Source organism: Uloborus diversus, chromosome 4 (genome assembly GCF_026930045.1).
Source record: "Uloborus diversus isolate 005 chromosome 4, Udiv.v.3.1, whole genome shotgun sequence".
Classification (NCBI taxonomy): Eukaryota; Metazoa; Arthropoda; class Arachnida; order Araneae; family Uloboridae; genus Uloborus; species Uloborus diversus.
Window position 1 is genome coordinate 99,339,944 of NC_072734.1, and position 20,048 is coordinate 99,359,991.

General features: G+C 33.3%; 1 protein-coding gene across 1 annotated transcript in view; it reads right to left on the minus strand.

Annotated features, from left to right (window-relative positions):
• The window catches only part of LOC129220723 (SKI2 subunit of superkiller complex protein-like), a 40,407-nt gene extending 23,589 nt beyond the window's left edge, over positions 1-16,818 (minus strand). Inside the window, exons 1-9 of the mRNA XM_054855153.1 lie at positions 16,708-16,818; positions 16,512-16,621; positions 12,570-12,687; positions 7,934-8,117; positions 6,053-6,246; positions 4,340-4,396; positions 3,296-3,427; positions 1,169-1,314; positions 648-794 (exon numbers count right to left, since the gene is read on the minus strand). Of these exons, the coding sequence (XP_054711128.1) occupies positions 648-794; positions 1,169-1,314; positions 3,296-3,427; positions 4,340-4,396; positions 6,053-6,246; positions 7,934-8,117; positions 12,570-12,687; positions 16,512-16,621; positions 16,708-16,818 (1,199 nt within the window). The remainder of the gene's footprint in view (positions 1-647; positions 795-1,168; positions 1,315-3,295; positions 3,428-4,339; positions 4,397-6,052; positions 6,247-7,933; positions 8,118-12,569; positions 12,688-16,511; positions 16,622-16,707) is intronic.
• Between the last annotated feature and the right edge of the window lie 3,230 nt (positions 16,819-20,048).

Here is a 20,048-nt window from a genome sequence, read left to right on the forward strand (position 1 = left end):
AGTAACAAAGCCAACAAAATGCTTGGGTTTATCAATAGATCTATTTCAAACAAATCTAAGAAAGTTCTTCTGCCTTTATATAGGAGTTTAGTAAGACCTCATTTGGAGTATGCTGTTCAGTTTTGGTCGCCTTATCTGAAGAAAGATATTTTTGTATTGGAAAGGGTTCAAAGAAGGGTAACTAAATTAGTAAGGGGACTCTCAGATTTAGATTACGATACCAGACTTAATAGGCTTAACATGTATAGCCTGGAGCAAAGGAGAGTCAGAGGGGACATGATTCAGTTATTTAAATTTATCAAAATGAAAGATGTAAATGGATTAAATTTTTGCGGGGAAAGCAGGACAAGGGGTCATTGTTTTAAGCTATTTAAATCTCAGGCTAACTTGGAAATCAGGAAAAACTACTACTTTAGCAGGGTCGTGGGCACTTGGAATAGCTTACCGGAAGAGGCGGTAATGAGCAAGGGAGTGGATAGCTTTAAGAGGGCCATTGATCTTCATTGGGGACTAATTAATTGACTAGGACCAGCCTAGCTGGGCCCAGAGCCTGTTGCTGGTCGTCACATTTGTATTTGTATTTGTATTAACAATCTAAATTTTAGCATATTTAAAGAAATGTAAGAAAAGTTCATGATGTACTTTACCTTAAAATTTCAGTAGTCATTATCAAACAAAAGGCAGTTGGATTTATTTGAACATCACCAGTAATGAGTCCAACATCTTCAAATTTGTCTTTAAACTCTCTGTACTTTTGATTTGAAAGAGCTTTTATGGGTGAAGTATAGATAACTCTGGAAAATGAATTTAGAAAACATTAACAGGGTTTTGTTTAAAAATTAAAAAATCATGGAACAATTAAGGAACATTTGAGTTAAGTCAACCAAAAATTGGGCATATTTCAATGCAAAGTTTGAAAGAATATTTTGCAGTAGTTTGAAAAAAAAAACATTCATAGATTTTATTGGTAAATAAATGTTTTCATCATAAAATTAAGTTTGAAGAAACACATCTAAAGCTAAAAACGAACAATAATGTAATATTCTTAGATTTAAATAAATTTATTTTTTGAGATACAATGCATCAACAAACACACACACACACTCACATAAACACTATACATTTACAGGCAACTACGTTTTCAATAAAAACTGCTTTGAAAACAAACCTTGTCACATTCTTTTTCGCTAAAGCAATAGCATATTCAGCAACCACAGTTTTCCCAGCAGAAGTATGAGCTGCTACAAACACACTTTCTCGTTTCTCTAGATGAAGAACTGCTCTTTTTTGGAAAACATCAAGTTCAAAAGGCCACTGCAAGTAAAAAATTTAATGTGTATTAGAGAATTAAAAACCTTAAAAAAGAGAAATAATCTCAAAAGTGAACTTTTATAACAACAATACAAATGATATTTAGATTTAGGACAACTGTTAAGATTTTTCTTCAAACCAAACTTGCAGATAACAATTGTTTTTCCCCTAAATTATCTTTAAACTTATTAGTTCTTTATGGCATGACAAAAAATGAAAATGAATAAATAAATAAATAATAACAACAATAGCAGTAAAAAAAAGCTAGCACTTTTTTGGAATTATGCAAAAACTAATGGATCTTTCAGGGGCCATGAAACTGATGCAAATATAAATTAAGAGTCAGTTTTAGTTTTTTTAAGGTTCACATGGCCTCTGAATTTTTTAATCATGAAAAATTCTCTAGTGTCATTATTATCTATAACAGAGTTTCCCAAATTGTGGTCCACAAGTCCATGCCAGGGGGTTCGCGGTGCTATTCAGCTAAAACGTTAAACATAATTGAGATTGAAGGACAAGTAACAATATTTTAACTTAAAAAGAAAGCACATCGATGAGGAATAAAGAAGTTCCTCGGAATTCTCAGAAGTAAACATACTACACATTAGTTAATTTTGTGTACAAGACGAAGTTCATATTGAAACAAAACTATATTAAGTAAAATGCAAACACCGAGGCACATTTTTACAGCTGGGATATTATACTTTAAATAAAACTTTTGCTTCAAAAATTTCAAGATTAAATTTCGTCAACATTCAAAATTTCAAGCAAAGTCTGAAATAGATTAAATGCTATAGTTTGCAGTTGATTTTAACAATTATGCAGTACCACTGTTTTACAAATTTATTGCATAATGTGCATGTGCTTGTTCAGCAAATTCATTTGAAATGAAAGTAAACGTTTGAAGCTTGAGATTTTCATACAGTTACTAAATTTTGTGCAATCATCCTTTCTGCCCAAATCGTCAAGGCCTAAAATATTTAGTGGACAGAATATATTGATATTGTTAATTCATACTGTGTTGAACCCGCATCTGCTGGATTCTGTTGATGTAGTTTGTATGTGGTGAGCTGATGAATAAACGCGGTGAGCAAGGTTGTAGCACTGGTGCAAGTGGAATTAGTTAATGTTTTTTTCTGTATCAATGGTAAGCATATTATTTTGGAATTATAATTTCATTAGAAACATTAATAATGCATTGATCGCAATGAATGAAACTGCTTGCAGTTTCGAGCACTGGCGATCGATAGCAAGCAGAGCTCCCTATAATTGGGGCAATCATTAGCAAGCATTGTGAAGGCTATGCAGATCCTAATCACGGCATTACGACGCTGCCAGGGTAGGTTTGCCCAAACCATAGTTAATATCTAAAATCCTAATATGCCATAAAAATACAATTCATATGAAAAATTAACACACTTAAACTAGGCTAACAAACTTCAGAAGTTCATTTTTATTAGTTTACTTATTATAGAAATTTAGCGGTAACATTTTTATTAATTAAATTTCAATTAGACTTTTACTTCCATAACTCAAAATAATAATGCAAAAAAGGAAAACCAGACAAGAGCTCTGAAAATTATACAGAACAATTAATAAATAAATTTAAAGAAAAAAACACATAAAAATATATTAGAAAAAAAAAAGATTTCACTGGGTCAAATCATTTTTCCTTTTGCGCATGCTGGGAGGGGGGGGGGGGGGGGTCCTCAAAGTTCATAATTTTTTTGGAGGGGGCCTGTGGAGGTCTGAAGCTTGGGAACCTCTGATTTACAACATAGGGCATCATTATTGCAACAATCTGCCTCAATTTTAATTAAAAATAATATACATATTTATTTAACATAAAAGCCAGTTATGTGGTGTCCACAAGTTTTTTTTTTCGTAAAGAAACAAACATTCTTAAATATTTATAGTGATATATATTTATTATGTCAATTTTTTTTAAATAAAATTAATACACAAAAACATGCTTGAAACTTACTGTAAAAGCCATTTTTGGAATCTTTTCATAAAAATCATCTACTGGAATATTAACATTTTCAACAACAGCCCATTCATACTGCACAGACTTTTTAATAACAGCCTCACTAATATTCAAAACTGGTAAAGAAGCCTGCAAAAACAAATATTTTATTTCAAGAACTTTATGGTTTTTTATGTTTTACACTTAAACAAAATGAAATGATTATTATTGCCTGCAGTTTGACAAGAAAGATTGTGAAAATTTCTTTTTTTTTTCAGGAAGTACAAAAGAAAAGTTACACTATAATTGCAATGAATACATTTTTCAGTGTTTTTTACATCGCTTAATGATAGCCTTTCCATAAATAAATAAAAATGGATGTCTTTCAGTCAAAATTGATAGTCGCACTGGAATTAAAGATGGGTACATTTAAGTTGTTAACTAAGTAAAAAGCTTTTAAGTGTATAACTTAGATATAAGTAAGAAAAATTAAATAAAAGAGAGAGAGAGAGAGCTAAGTGAATGTTAATAATGCAATTCATTTGCATAAAATAACAATTTAGTAAATACAGATGGATCTCTGTTTAACAATGCTCTATTTAACGACTTTCTCTACTTAAAGACGACTTTTAATGGTCCCGGATACTCCACTGTAGTTTCAGAAGCATTCTATTTAAGGACACATTCTGCTTAAAGACGATTTTTTGTGGTCCCTTGAAAGTCATTAAATAGAGGACCAACTGTACTGATGTTAACTACAAAGACCCATTTATACACTAATTGTTCTAATTAATGTCTAACTACTACATTACAGTTCATCACATGCAACAGAATCTTCATAATCAATGATCTACTTAGCAAAAGATACTAATATTTTTGAACATTTTTTAATCAATGACTTGATCAAGTTTAACTTGAAGGTTTACTAGAAAGAATTGTTATTTGTTGGATACCTACTGATGTAGTAGTTAAGTGAGAGAGAGAGAGAGACATACACAAACATAAAATTTTTTAGAAGAGTATTTTAAAAGATTAGGATCTTTTACAAGTACGCATACTCACAATTTTCATAATTGTATCATCATTTTCGGTTGATTCTACTCTTGTTTCAGATTGCAACTGAAAAGATTAAAACAAATGCCCACAACAATGATTATTATCAAGGAAGAGATAAATTTTGAATTTTGCGCAAGTAAAGAAAATGGCTAGTGAGCTTGATGAACATGATAAATTGAAAGTTTCAAAAAAGAAAAAAGAAAAGAAAAGAAAAAGATTGATAAAATCAATGGAATCAAAAATATTTATCGCCAACAAAAGTACAGTTCACAACAAACAGCTAATTATAAACTTCCAGTAAAATATTTGAGTTTGGGATTGTGGAATTTTTTTTACAGTACAAATGTTCAGTTATATGAAATAGCCATGTGCTTCTCTACATAGCTGCATTCAAACTCAGGGATTCCTATTATGTCTGAAAATATTAAATTTTTCTTATTTAATAGCAAACTTTTGCAAAAGCACATTATACTTCATTAAATTTTAAAATAAATTTTCAAGTCACTAGCAAAACATTCCTTAACAGCCTATCTAAAGTAATAATTGAATACCTCTTTTTCAAGCAACAGCATTGAGTACAATAAAACTAAATACAACTGACGGTCTAACCATGTAGTGAGATAAAATCATTCATTATCAAAAAGCAAAATTTTGTGCATTAATAACCAGCAATATTTTAGAATATAGATTAATATAGATTTTAACACAAACATAGCATTTCACACAGGTTACTTTGAAATTTCCTGTCAAGAACTCTTTGAGAACAAAGGAGTATTTACATAAGTATTTACAGATCAGGGGACAAAACATTCATCCAGAATATTGCACCAAGAAAGCACAAATCACACTTTTTGACTCTTCTGTCCCTGTTGGTGCCATCTTAAAGAGTTTTGATAGCAGCAAATATCACTTTTAGTTCACACAGCCTTCTCTTCTATTTTTGATTTTATCAACTTTTTATCCAAGAAAAACAAATTGAAATGAGAGCCCCCATTCTTTGAAAATATTTTTATTATTATTATTTCCAGGTTGAAGAGGGGCTTTGAAGTACAAATTTTTACTTCCAAATAGTCTTCATTTTCCATATAAGCATAACACTAGCCTCCAGCTTCTTTGAAATAAGTCGAGCTTCTCTCCCCAACCCAAAATCTAGAAATGATACACTGTTGGAGGATGTGACTCCGAGCAGTAATTTGAAATATGGATGATACAGAAACTTAGCACAGTTAAATCTCTTTACAGCGAACACAAATATGATAAAATATCCATTTCAAGAAAAATGAACAGTCCTATTTTAATTGCCTTACATTGCTTAGTTCCAATACATTGAAATTTTTGTTACAACATACAAAATTTGTGGTTCCTTGAAGATTGTTGAAACTGGATTTAACTATATTAACAGTAAGGGTCACAAAAACCAATATATTGTAAGAGTAACAGGAATGCTAACTTTTAGTGGCAAGTTGAATAGAGGCTTTTTAATAATCAAAGCTAGTACAATGCTACTTTCTGATGGGGGGGGGGGGAGAATTAAGTATCATATGTGCAAAAAAATATTTATGGACATGAAATTTAACTAATTTTTAGATAAAAGAATAAATAAAAAACATGTTTAAAAAGAAATTAAAAAAAACTTTTTTGATAGTTTTATTCTTGCCATTATTTGTATTGTCCTTTGAAAATGAAAACATGGTATTGGGATAACTACAAACATACTACCTTGCTAAAGTCAACTTCATCTTCGATTTTATCTTCAGGTTCATTCAAAATTTCAAAATCAATTGAATCGTCTAGGGCAAGAACATCTGATAAATGGATTTTTTGGGGTTGCAATTTAATGTAGTCAGCAATATCATGGCTTTTTCTCTCAAATTTCATACCACACTTGAAACCAGGAGGCGTATCACGATATTCTGCATAGTAATGTAAGTCTGTTAGTTGTTTCAATAGAAGTTTTTGTGAGATTATTATTGCACCTTTTATGCACACATTGATACACATATGGATAAATGATCTGAGGCAAAAACTAGCAACGAAAAGAACTATTACTTTTGCCATCAAGTTTTGTTAATATATATATATATACACACACACACACAGTGGAACCCTGATTTTAAGTTATTAGTTTTAAAAGTTATCCCACTTTTGACTTCATTTTCTGCCAGTCTGTGAAAATTGCTTTACTGACAACCTTAAAAAATTCCGTATTTTATGTTACCCTGTCATTTTTAAGCTACAAGACTCATTACACAACTTTTTTTTTTTCAAGATAAATTTGTTTAATAGCAGTTTGAAACCGCTTTGGCATAATGTTTTTCCTGTTTTATCAGAAGAAATCCCTTTTACAGACAATCTTTCTTCTTGACGATTGAGACCCAGAACTGATGATGCTCTTCTTGAAAAGCTTATGGAAAGCAATGCCGATTGTATTGTCTCAACAAATAACGATTTTCTTCAATATTGGTTTTAATACCTGCTTCCAATGTTAGTGATGAAGTCAAATAAGAGATAATGGGGGTTTTGTCCACAACTGATCAAGTGGTTTAAAGCATAAAAACTCAAAAATATTTTTTATTTGCAAATGTCAACCAAGTCAAAAAAAAAAAAAAAAAAAAAAAAAAAACCCTATAGAACGTGTTATAAATAAAATTGTATCTAAAAACAAATAAAAACAACACATTTCTTCCGCTGGTTCATTGGGTAAGTGTTACTTTTTACACAATATGCTTAGATTTTTAATCTCTGACATAATTTTATGTTTTTCCATTTGGCACTTTTTTTTATCATGATTTCGACATAATACGAAAAATCAAGGTTCTACTGCATGATACACACACATGTATTTATCATTATTTTTCTATCTAGTTACATATAGATATATCAAAAACTTTGAAGAAAACATAAAAATTAATGTATTTTTTTAGTCAATAGTTCAACACATATCAAATTGCAGTCATTTAGAAAAATTGAAGCAAAAGTGCGAAAAGTATGTTTCAGGATTGTTAATTGAATGAGAACGATTCTTTGGAATGTGGAGAGATTCCAACAATCATCAGCTGAGGAATTGAGGCAATTTAGGGTAATTTTATAGGTGTTAAAATCAAGTGGACTGAAGTAAAATTTCCTGAAGACTGAAATTTTTAGAAGATTGACGCCCTCCTCCCTCGCCCATAAAAACTTTTCATATATGCATACAAAATTTATTTTTTCAGTTTTAGAATGTTGCCAGACCAAAATATTTGGAAACATCAAACCAAAATTTTCGGAAATGCCGAAAATTTTGGATCACAAACAACCCTGAATGAAGGAGGCTTTTTTCACAGTCAGGTTTATGTGAATCTTTATTTTTTGTAAAAGACTTGCTTTTGTGATCAATTGTTTTCCATTTTCAAGGGCAAGGAGAATGCATTGAGTGATGCAAATAAGAGGGCAGGGTGCAATGATGGTTGCTTTAAAAGGGACAGGAAGCAGCACTCTCCTAAAAATGCCTGGGGGAAATACTTAGCACAATGCTTAATATTAACAAAAATTAAAAAGAAAAAAGACATTTACATTGGAAAAGAATATCAAATTCTGTAGAAAAGATATGGAACACTATACCTCCTTTAAATAGATCAAGATTAAGATCTTTAGAACTCAAATGATCAAACCATGGTTCGTCCATTCCACCAGGATGAAAAGGATAACTGCTGGTACTGCCTCTAACACCAGCCTCAGGAGGGCCAGGAGTACGAGATAAAGATGTAGACGTATTGTATGTACCTTGAAAAATATCTTTCACTTCCTGTTGAAGCAATAAACAGAGAAATTATAACATCAAGTATATTTGAAGTGCTTTAAATATTTAGCTAGCATGCAAAAGATAACATTTCAGATGCATTCTAGGAAGCTCTTGGGAAAAGAATAAAGCAAAATTTTTCTTTTTATAGTCCTATAAAAAGTGTAGAAGGGAAAATACCACATTTTTTGATGAATGCAACAGGCTGTTCAACAAAAAATTCAAATTAGGCTCAACAAGAAAAAATTGAAATTCAATGAAAGAAATTAAAGAAACTGAAATCTCAAAATGTAAGCAATAACTGAAAAAAAAAATTATTTACATCGAATGTATGCTTAAAAAAATATAGGTCGTGTTTCCTAAATGCTTTATAGTTGAAATTTACATGTCCTTGTTGAAGATCTTCAAGCAGTAATTATTCTACGCACGACATCCATCTTGAAAAACCTTTTACGAGATTCGAAAATTAAGAATGTCACCTCTAAAATTACGTATAACACATTAATATTGATTGAGTTTGAAATTTTGGCCTGCAGGTTGACATTTTCGTGAAGTGACCCTAAATTTCAACAAATATACTGCATTATATTGTGGGGAGAGGTCAAGTAATGTGCGTCTGGAGCAAATTTTACACAAAATGTGGCTGTATACAGCTTTTTACGAATAGCTTTTACTATACCTACATTTCTTGTCCCAATTTTTAGTTTTACTTTTACTGGCAGCATTAGAATAAACTTCAATATGAAGATTTTAGGATTAAGTACAATTATTGAGCGTTGTAACCAATAAATCATGTACTGATTTTATTTTGTACATTTTAGTGATAACCAAGCTTTCTTACATGAACTCTTTAGATTAAAAAAAAAAGAGCATTTATATTTTATCGGATCTTTTGGATTTACGCTCAGGGCCGATCCTAGGGTGTCGGCCGCCCGTGTGCAAAGACCTGATGTGCCGCCCCTTAAGAGTAATTTGCATATTTTCACTAATCTTTAACGTCTATATAAATCTTTCTTCAAATTTCTGAACCAAGTTCTAATTTAAAAAGAAAAGAAAAAAAAAACAGAAGAATGATGAACTTATAAAAAGGAAGAAAAGTTTTATAGTAAGAAACTCCTTAGGTAACAATTTATATCTCTTTGAAGAAAGTAATAGATACCGAAATTTACTAGTCTTAAAAACGCATTTTATAGTCTGTCTTCGGTCACATCAGAGGAAGGACGGAGGACGGGGAAGCGATGGGGGGGGGGGGGAATTGCTCCGAGAAAATTATCGAAATTGGCGTATGAAAAATAGTTTTAGTTAATCTTTGGTTGTGTTCGGTTGCAAGGACAAAAGAGTCTGGAATATTCAGGGTGCATAGAGAAATTTTCGAAATTGACGTCAAATATCGCAATTTTAGGAACTTTTTCGAGACTTCGGGTAATAGTAATGTTGGAGTTCTTTCCTAAAATTCTTTCAAAATTGAAATCAATTTGAAGCTATTTTTGTGACCGCAGCGTAGGAAGGATCGGTGCTCTTCCCGAAAATTTTCCGAAACTGAAGTTTTAAACACGCAATTTTGGGTTACCTTTGCTGACGTTGCTAGAGGGAGGGAGATTCAATCGTCTCCCATCGAAAGTTTTCAAAATTGAAGTTTGCAAATTTAGGCTGTCTTTGGTGATGATAAGTGATCTAGCGGCTTTCCTCCAGTAATTTCTCGGCACTATTGTTTCAAAAACCCATTTTTGACTATATTTGAAAACAATAGGGGAAACGTGAAAATATTCTGTACCGAAATATTTTTCAGAACTAAAATCCATTATAATCTTTTTTTTTTTTAGAAGGAAGGATTTTGGAGCTTCCAAGCGGATGTTTCTAAAAGTGCAATTTTATATACTATCTTTGGTGACATTAACGAAACTGGGACGCTTCGGCAGATCTTAACGGATGTTTTTCGATATTAATATCGGAAAAATACAACTATAGACTTTTGTCCACCTCACCTCGAAGATTGATGGGTATGCCCTAGCGCGGTAGAAAGTTACATAAGTTAAGCAGTTATCCTCCGGAAATTTTTAGATATTGAAGTCCCAAAAACATATTTTAGGCATTGTTTGATGCCGATGGGACTAAGAGCGGGCTGGGGTTCGGTGTGCCCTCACGAATTGTTTTTCGAAACTGAAGTCAATTTCAGGCTAGTTTAGGCAGGAAGGGTTCTGTGGCTCCAAGGAACCGTCTAAAAACGAAATTTTGAGCTGTAGTGATTGCATTAGAGAAAAGGGGGATCCGGGGTCCTTCCCCAAAAGTTCTTGAAAATGGTGTTTGAAAAACGCAATTTTTGTTTGTTTTTCAATAAATTAAGGGAGAGGGGGTGGGATTAGGGGCCTCTCTAAAGACGCGAATTGAGACTGTCTTTGGTAGTAATCGCAAAATGTCCATCGCAAACATTTCGGGAAAAGAAATCCAAAAAATGTCATTAAGCAATTTTATGACAGTAGGAAGGGCTGTCCTCTAAAAACACATTTTGGATTTTGGAGCCAACAATTTTAGGCTATGTTTGATTAAGTTAAGGTGGAAGGGGTGAATCAAAGACTTAATAAATACTTTTAATTGTGAATCAGAGACTTAAGATCAGCGGTTCAACCAGCGAAATTTTCCGAAATTAAAGTCCTAGAAACGCAATTTTAAGTCTTTTTTAGTCTCGTCAAGGAGGTCATGGCATCCTTTTGGATCATCGTTTAAATTTGCGACCCGGGGCAAGAGCCCTGTTCTCCTGCCTGATCTGAAACCGAGCATCTATTCGGGATTATAATAAGAAAAATTGCCGTAAAGTGGGGAAATTACAAAATTTTAGTTCGTCATTCATATGTTTGACTCTCAAAGTTGTCGCAATTTTCCACTTTCTTTCCACGCATCCACGATTGTTGAACACAGAATTTGTTGTTTGAAATGCTTGCGAGAGTATCTAAACAGTAAAGCTTTTTTTTTATAAATAAAATATGCCTTCACTCTTTAAGTCTATAAAAGCTTGGGGGGGGGGGGTAAACATTAGTGGCCGCCCTCGGTGCTGCTTTTAGAAGGCACTCTTTCATGCTTCAGGAGGGGGCCATTTCCACTCCCCTGTATCCATGCCTGATTACTGGTTCTGTCACAAATTTTGCAGCCAAATGAAGCATTTGTGTAAAAAGTAAATATTAATGGACAATGAACCAACGCAATGTTCCCAAACATTTTATTTTTCTTAAACTATGCTATGCAGTCGGGAAATCGACACTTACTTTGATTAATTGAACATTTAAAAATCAGCATATTTATTCGACTTATTATAAGTTATCTTGTGAGAAATTCTTGAGGAATTTTTCTTGCTTATAAGAACTACATGATGCGGCCTGCGGCCGCCCCTTGCTTTGGCCGCCCTTGTGCGGTGCACACTCTGCACACCTGCTAGGATCGGCCCTGTTTACGCTTTTATACCAACACTTACTTGAATTTAAAGTTACCAAGCACCCTCAGAAGTTTCCCAACTTGCTCAAGTGATACATACATTCCTTTTACTATTTCATAACTGAGATCCAGGTAAAAAATATATTGCTATTTTTATTTGAAAGTGATTACTTAGAAAATGTTAGGCAACAAAACTGTTTGCTGAAAGTTGCTATCAGTTAAATTAAGTTAAAAAATAAGCTAACTATTAGACAGCGTAGGCAGCTGTTACAGAAAGTTCGATGAACAATCCAGCCAACTAATTGCCACAATGACAGTTATTTCCTAATTAGTAGGTCTTTGTACATTTAATCAATTTAATTGGTAGTCAGTTTTTTTAAAAATGCAAGGAGAGTCGGTGAAAATAGAAGGAAAAAAAGAAACTCAGAGTCGGAGTCGGCATACTTTTGAACAACTCCAATTCCTTTACCACAAAATCAGTGCCCCCGACTCCGACTCCACAGCCCTGGTTTAAGCATAACTCAGTGATCCCCTACCCATCTCCCAAGCATTATTAAAGCTCATCTAAAATTATTTTTGGAGCTTCAATTCTGAAATATTTCTGAGAGAGTTCTGAATTTTATCCTTCCCCCTGTTGTCATCAGAGAACGTTCACAATTTCGTTTTTGAAAAGTTAATCTGAAAATTTCTGGAGGAGAGCTTTTCCACTAACATTATAAAATATCGCCTAAAATTAGATTTTTTTCAAATTTCAGTAAAGCAAAATTGCCCTAAGAAAGTCCAGGGTGAGAAAATGCCTTGAACCACTTTTCCCCTAACATCACCCAAGATTGCCTAACATTGCATTTTTTGAACTTCAATGCCAAAAAATTGCCAAGGGAGAGAGCTCCTCAACTCTCCTCGAAGGAGGGAGCCTGTATTAGTGCTTTGTTTGGTATGAAGATACTATCATTGGTTATGTTATATTTCTACATGCTTTGAAACAATCATAGAGCACAGGTAAATTAATCTATATTGAAATTCCAAACTCACTTCTGTAAAGCCTAAAATTTTTCCAGTCATCATGTCTCTTTTTACAGTTAACGTTGTTCCAAGTGGACACAAATTCATAGTATAAAGGGATGAAACATTGGGTTCAATAGGTATAAACCTGCAAAAATTTCATTTTTGTTATAATCAATACATTTATTCATATATAAATTACAAATCATGTTTAAAATAATGTTTTTAAAAGAAATTTATGAAACAGAGAAAAGAGGTTTAATCAAAAAATTTCACTAAAAAGCCACTTACTAAAATGATTGGGGGGGGGGGGGGATTAGAGAACAAAATGTAAAATATTAAAGATTATATTTCATGAGGTTCATGATTTTTTCATGTGCTCATCAAAACATCCAGTAGATAAAGTATATCGAAATATAACACTAAAAAAATCATGAAAATAGTTTTCACTTTTGATGATTAGTTTTTTTTTTTTTTTTTTTCAGTTTTAGAATGAAATGTCTTTAAATTAAATGTTATTTACTCAGCAAAGATACAATTTTTAAAACATGACAAAATTTCATGACAATTAACTCCTGAATTCTTCAAAATTCATTAGAAGAATAATACTTCTCAACTTAATTGAGCAGCAACTTGTAGTATTTCGGATTCAGATGCCTTTTATTCAGTGGCATAGTTCTAGGTGGGGAAAAGGCGATAGGATGCTTACAGGTACAAGCACAAGTTAATAAAATTAAAAGAGGAGGAAGCTTTTGTGAAAATACAAAAAAATAATCTATCTGTTAAGGCAAAGGGCACCAACTCGTTGTAATGTCAACCGGTACTGTGCAGCCGGGGGGAAAAAAAATCTAAAAATTTTGACTTTTTATTTAAGCTGACAATTAGATAATTATAATATCTTTTTTACTTCAGTTTCAACAGGTGTAAATAAGCACTACCAGACAATTGGTTATTAAAGCTAAAGTACTGAAAAATGTTTTCAGGAAAAACACCCTGTGTAGCAAAAAACTTGTGGGATACTCTAATCGTGCCTGTGAAGCACGATTCGAGATAAAATAGAAAGGAGGGTCTATTGCTTTGGGGACATATGGGTATAATTGAAGGTGAAAAAGATTGTTTGCAAAGTGATGTAGAAATGAAAGATGTTTCACATGTTATGTATGGTTTTCAACATCATTTTCTACTGGCCCAGTGATGGATGGGGCCGGCGGGCAGCCGGGAAAATGCCCGGTGGGCCGCCTTGAATTTTTCACTTGAATGGTATGAACAAAAAACAAAACAAAACATGATTTTTCCTTTCTTTAAAAAAAAAAAAATTTAAATATCTCTGAAAATATCAAAATAATCCTGTACATTTCTAAACGACTTATAAGAAAATCCCTGTAACAAAAGTAATGGTAACAAATTAAAAAAAAAAAAAGAACTCTACAAACTCACGCTGTGAGTAATAAGATGTTTTACCGTGTTTCTGTAAATTCAACAGTCGATAAGATTACTTTGTTGCCTTACTGTCCAGGACCTTCTAAGACCCTAACAGTTGCCTGTAATAGTTTGTAGGGGACATGAACACACTAAGGCAGGGCCGTCGCCAGGGGAAGCACAGATCTGAGGCTGGCAATTTTAATTTAGTGATAAACAAAAAAAAAAAAAAAAAGAAGAGGAAATAAAGAAAGAAAATGTTCTCTGAATAAAAAAACTTTCAATAGTAGTAATAAAATACCAAGTAGAATTCCAGTGACAAAAAGTATTTTTTCAGCAAAATTTTAAAGAAAATGCAACCTTTGAACATTAAACAAACCTTTGTGTATTATTTGCGAACATCCACGGTTCTTTATTATAATTAACCTAATGAAGGCAGCTGAAATTTTTCGAGACATCTGATAAGTTTCGAACATTTTTTTCAAAGAAAAAAGTATTCAGTACATAGTACAAACTTATGACAAGTTTCAGCGTAATACAATAAATGAGTAGCTAAATAATCTTGACAGTTTCATAGGAACCGCCGAAGCATGTTTTTAATAGAAAAATGGTTAAAATGCAGTAGAGATTTAAAATATTGTAATGAATACTAAATGTTTGATACTGACTTCAGATACTGACTTGGGAGCGGGGGGAGGGGGAATTTATCGGTAACAAACTTGTTAAGAACTTCAATTTCAAAAATCATCGCCCTCCACCCAAAATGCGTCAATTGCACCTAAATTGGCGTTTTGGGAACTTGGATTGAGAAATTTTGCAAAGAAAGAATTCCTAAACCTTTTCTCTCCTCCTAGTGTTTCCAAACATAGCTTACACATGCGTTTTAAAGCTTTGATTTTGAAAACGTTTTGGGGAATTCTTCAAATACCTCTCCTGCAAACATCGCCCAAGATTATCTAGAAATAGTCCAATACGTTTTTGAAGCTGTAATTTCAAAAATTTTCCCGGGGGAGTGCCCCCAAACCCCCCATCATCTGCATGAATATTACACTTTTTACTACGCAGGTGTTTTTACTTCCTTTTACAAAAAAAGAAGTATTGTATATGCAAAAAAAATTTTCACCCAAAAATCGTCCTTAATTTCCATTTTGCTCACCCCCAAATAAATGTTGAGTTTTTTTTTCAACCCGACCACAAGTGGATATGTGTCTAGGAACGTACAGACACCAGAAATATCCATTTTGATGATCCCCGAGTTAATTACAACGAGTTTTCTCGTGACGTCTGTATGTACATATGTATGTGCGTATGTGTGTCGCATAACTCAAGAACAGAATGTCCTAGAAAGTTGAAAATAGGTACGTAGACTCCTAGCGGGATCTAGTTGTGCACCTTCCTTTTTGGTTGCATTCGGATGTGCCAAAGGGGATCTTTTGCCCCTTTTTGGGAGGAAATCATTGTTAATTTCGATGTAAACTCAAGTGTTGTTATAAGTTTGCGGACATTTGACGATATATCGCCAGTCTTTTGGTCGCCAAGTTTTAACGCCAACTTGGCGACAAATTTGGCATTTTTTTAATTTTTAATCTGTTTAAATTGAAACCAGATTGTTGGTGATATTTAGAGAGTCAACTATTGAATCATATTATTAAAACTGCCAATAATGAGAAAATGACATTAAATTGGAGTAAAAGGAAGTAATGCAATGCACACATCAGCTCGTTTTTTTTTTTTTTAAATTCTTTTTCTTCCCATTGGTAAACGCTATTCTTCTAATCTGAATCATTAAATTCTAGTGGTGACTCCCTCCTAAAACTAGGAGATGTATCGGCTCTCGCCTTTACATTTGAAAAAACTAAGGGGAGGGGAGGGTGCATCTCCTCTTCAAGGAGCAAGTCTTAAGGGGCCGGGCTGGCCGATAAATGCCAGGGCCGGTTCATGCTGTCCCATCCGCCCCTGTGCTGGCCTGTGAACATTGCTATACAGATAATGTTAAAATACTTTGGATTTTATGTTAAGGCTAATTGGAGGATATTCTCAGATGATTAAGCGATTCAAAACATAAAATCTCTAAAATAATTTATATTTACAAATGCCAAGAAAGAAGCAAAGTTGCAACGAACGACAACACGTTTGCAAAAAATTGTTTGCATAGAACAATACCAGTAAATAAATTGTATCTAAAAATAAAAAACAAATATCGATCACACATTTTTTCTCCTAGTTTATTGGGTCAGTCAATTTTTAAACAATATGCTCCGGTTTTTTATTCCCACCCTCGATTTTACATAACCCCATTTCTTGTCATTGTAATTATTTTCATCAGACACTGACAGGGATAATAATATATATGTATATATATACATATATAGTTTACGTCCCACTCTACATCATCTTTATTTCACCAAGGAAAAATCACATCTAACCTTATAATTCAATGCAAATGATTAAATCAACAATTTTTTTAAACATTTATTGATATTTTCAAATTTTGGATAAAATTCTTTAAGTTCATGAAAATTATCAAGAAAGAAATAATGAATTAAAAATTACTTTTGAACAGCATCTAAATGTAGAATAGGCAATCTTTCAGGATTTTCCAAGAATGAATTTAGCATTGCATTAGTGTCCGGTAAAACTGGTGGAAGACCGCACGGAAGACGCTATAAACGTGTAAAAAAATAAAAAGCTGTAAGAGGTTCAAAAAGAGAGCTTTTTTTTCAACTGTAAAGATTGCAAAAATATTTACCGAGCAGCTTAAAATGTTTTTCTCGCTAGCCGGTAAAATTTCCATTTCACCATTGTCACCTAAAGGATGGACTTCCAGATTTTTTGGAATCTCAAAATTTTCAAAATCCATTTTTCGGATCTAAAATTAAACATTTTGCAATTAGAATAATGAAATGTTATGTACTCAGCGAATCTAAACATTTCAAAACATGGAAGTAAAAGCAGTAATACCTCAAGTACTGATCAATGGTAAAGATTATATAAAAAGAAACAAAATAAAATTACAAATTACAGCATTCATTGCTTACAATTAATAATTTAATTAACATAACACATTCAGAGATTTAAAACGTGTCACAAAAGAATTTCTGTTTAAAAAGTAAACACAGCACAGACGAATTTTTATTACGTTGCCAGATAAGTCAAAACAAATAAGTAATCTTTACACTATGGCTGCGTTCGGAAACGATCCACCGGTTACACCGCGTGGTTAGTTCGGTGTGGTTATGACGTGTTTGGAATTTCTCTAGGAATTCCGGTAGAACAGCTGTGTTTCCGAACGCTCGTGGTTAAACCGCGGTAGTTCTAGTTCAGCAGCAAACGACACTCCAATCAACGCGTAACTTTCATAGTAGGCAAGTCACGTGCGTTACGATCAAAACATGAAACACGACCGGATTGGCCAACACAGACTTTGTGACGTTTGTGATCTCGCTAACCGCTTCCAGACAGCGGTGCCACAGGTTGCTACCAAGTCGACCGCCAGAAAACAACCGCATTGTTTCCGAACGCGGTTAAGTGACGTCACCGGTTCCACCGCAAGCGTTTCCGAACGCTTGCGGTTACACCAAGGCGACCGATCCGCGTTTCCGAATGCACCCTATATTACATTTGACGTCTAAGTCCGAAAATTGTTGAGGATTCAAGAAACGATGGCTTCTTCTTTCCAGTGCACATTTCTCCAATGCATGAGAATCTTAACAATGTGCAGGAAAAAAAAATCATTTGAATTTTCAAGTCTTGAATTCAAATTATAATTTTCGAAATCATGGATTGCGGTAGAATCCTTCTCGTTGAGTTTCTTGTTTTCAGAAGTGGACGGTAAAACGAAGCATATCCATAAAAAAAGAAAAGGTCATTTTAGGATGTGATTGTGAAGATCTAATTATTACGGCAAATATGCACTCGAGTTCAGTGAAAACCTTTATGGTACTTTTATTTCTTATCAGTCTTAAACGATAGGGATTAGTAATCTGCAAATTTTGTATTTTATGAAGTTTTGCTTTCGGAATTAATCTATGTTGATGTTTGTTCTGGAAAAACGTAATTTTACACCCCCCCCCCCCCATTTTTTTTCAAAAGTAAAAACTGCATAAGTTAAGCCTTAAATGAATGCAAACGATTTGTAACCATGGTAACGAAAATTTCTCCTCTTAATAAATGTGAAAACAAAGAGCTTGATTTATTCTCGTCGCCAATCTGAAAAATCAGAGAAGCTCAAACTTTGGTCAAATAAAGAAATTAATAGTTCGTGATTGCTCAAAAAAATTCAAAAAAAAAAAATAAAATAAAATAAATAAATAAATAAATAAATAAGTAATCCAAAAATAACTTCATTCTGTACTGGACCAAGGGGGGGGGGGAGTAAACCGAGGGTCCTTGCCCCCAGGCGTCAACTTCTAGGGGGGGGGGGCTGAAAATTTACCCTATTTCTGTGCTTTTTTAGTTGAAACTAGAAATAAAAACTTGAAGGATGATGGGTAAGGGCTCTCGAGACAGCGGTGGTATGAGCTTCATTTTTAGCTTTTAGCCCCGTATTGAAGAAATTATTTCCCGGCACTGGTTTTATGCAAATGAAGAAGTGCAATAGTGAAATCAGGGCCGTAACTAGAAAATAATTTCGGGGAGGGTTTTAAAAATTTCATCCGGAGCTTTGCGCTATTTGTGCTAATGTTCAAGTCGTTGGGTTATCTATTATAAAAGAGTTTTATGCAATTAATATACATATGAAAGACATTTGAGTTTTGGAACAATATTTTTTGGAAATTTTTGAATATAAACGAACATTTAAATGTCAAACCGAACTTTTCAAAGGGAGGAGGTTGAACCCTAAGACTCCCCCCCCCCTTGTATACGGCCCTGAGTGAAATACGTGATCAATAAAAGTGAAAGAAAAACAAAACGGTGTTGTGAAAATTAGTGACTATGCAGTAACATGCCGCACCATCCGGGGAGAAAGGAGGGGGGTTCTCGGCAGGCTTGGAACTCCTATTAGGCCACCCTGGGCCTACAACTAGGGGCACAAGCTGAAAAGAGTGCATGTCACGGTGGGGACGAAAAAAAAAAAAAAACAGTTTGCTGGAAAAAAAAAAAGAAGACAGGATCCGATGTTCTAGTATATGTAGAAGAAAAATTCCATTTGAACAGATTGCAACCTTCCCAATGAGCAGAAAAAGGCAATTGGAGTGGAGAGGGCGTAATACTTGTGTCGAGGTTATTTTCCATTCAATTTAGATAGTTTTCAAGATATTTTATTTGAACAAACGCGTCTTGAAAGTATAGCTTTATTGAAGTGATAAGTCACACACAAGAAATTAGTAAAAGCTGTAATAAAGAAAATATTCAGGTATGAAACTTATGAAACAATTCTTCTCTTGTTATCTTTAAATCATATCAGTGAGCATGTGCTTCGCATTTAATAACTTATTAATACTTATTTTTATGACTGCCAGTCATCAGGGGCAACCAAAATTTATTCTTTTTTTCTGGGGGGGGGAGGGGGGGGGGAGGAGTATCTCTTCACTGAATGAAATTTCAAATTTTATTGAATGACAAAATACGAGCATGCACAAACGCTCCAACATCTAACGAAAAAAGACATTAGACGGAAAAAAAAAATTGTAATTTTGTTTCAAATTTTCCGAATTGTCAGACATTATATAATAAGCGAATAAGGAAATTTTGGAGAAGTTACAGTAATCTCTCGTAGGGGTGCTTGTGCCAACCATTTCACCTATTTTGTACACAAAATATTCACCATAGACTGCTTTAGTTTTCTACACGCACGTGCATTGCATGCAAGTTGCTAATAAATAGTGTCTTATCACACAATTTAATCTCTTTATCTCTAATAATGTTATTATTATTATTATTATTATTATTTTGAATAATTTAATTCAAAATGGTATTATACAAAGATCACAACAAAAGTGGATAAAATATATGGGAGGCCCCGAAGTGTGTTTTAAATAGAAGAAAAATTAAAATTAAGGGAGAAATTAATAATGGTGTAAGGAAGAGACACCAAAAGAAAAGAAAAAGAAAACTGCGTCAAGAAATTCAAGAGTTATGACATTTAAA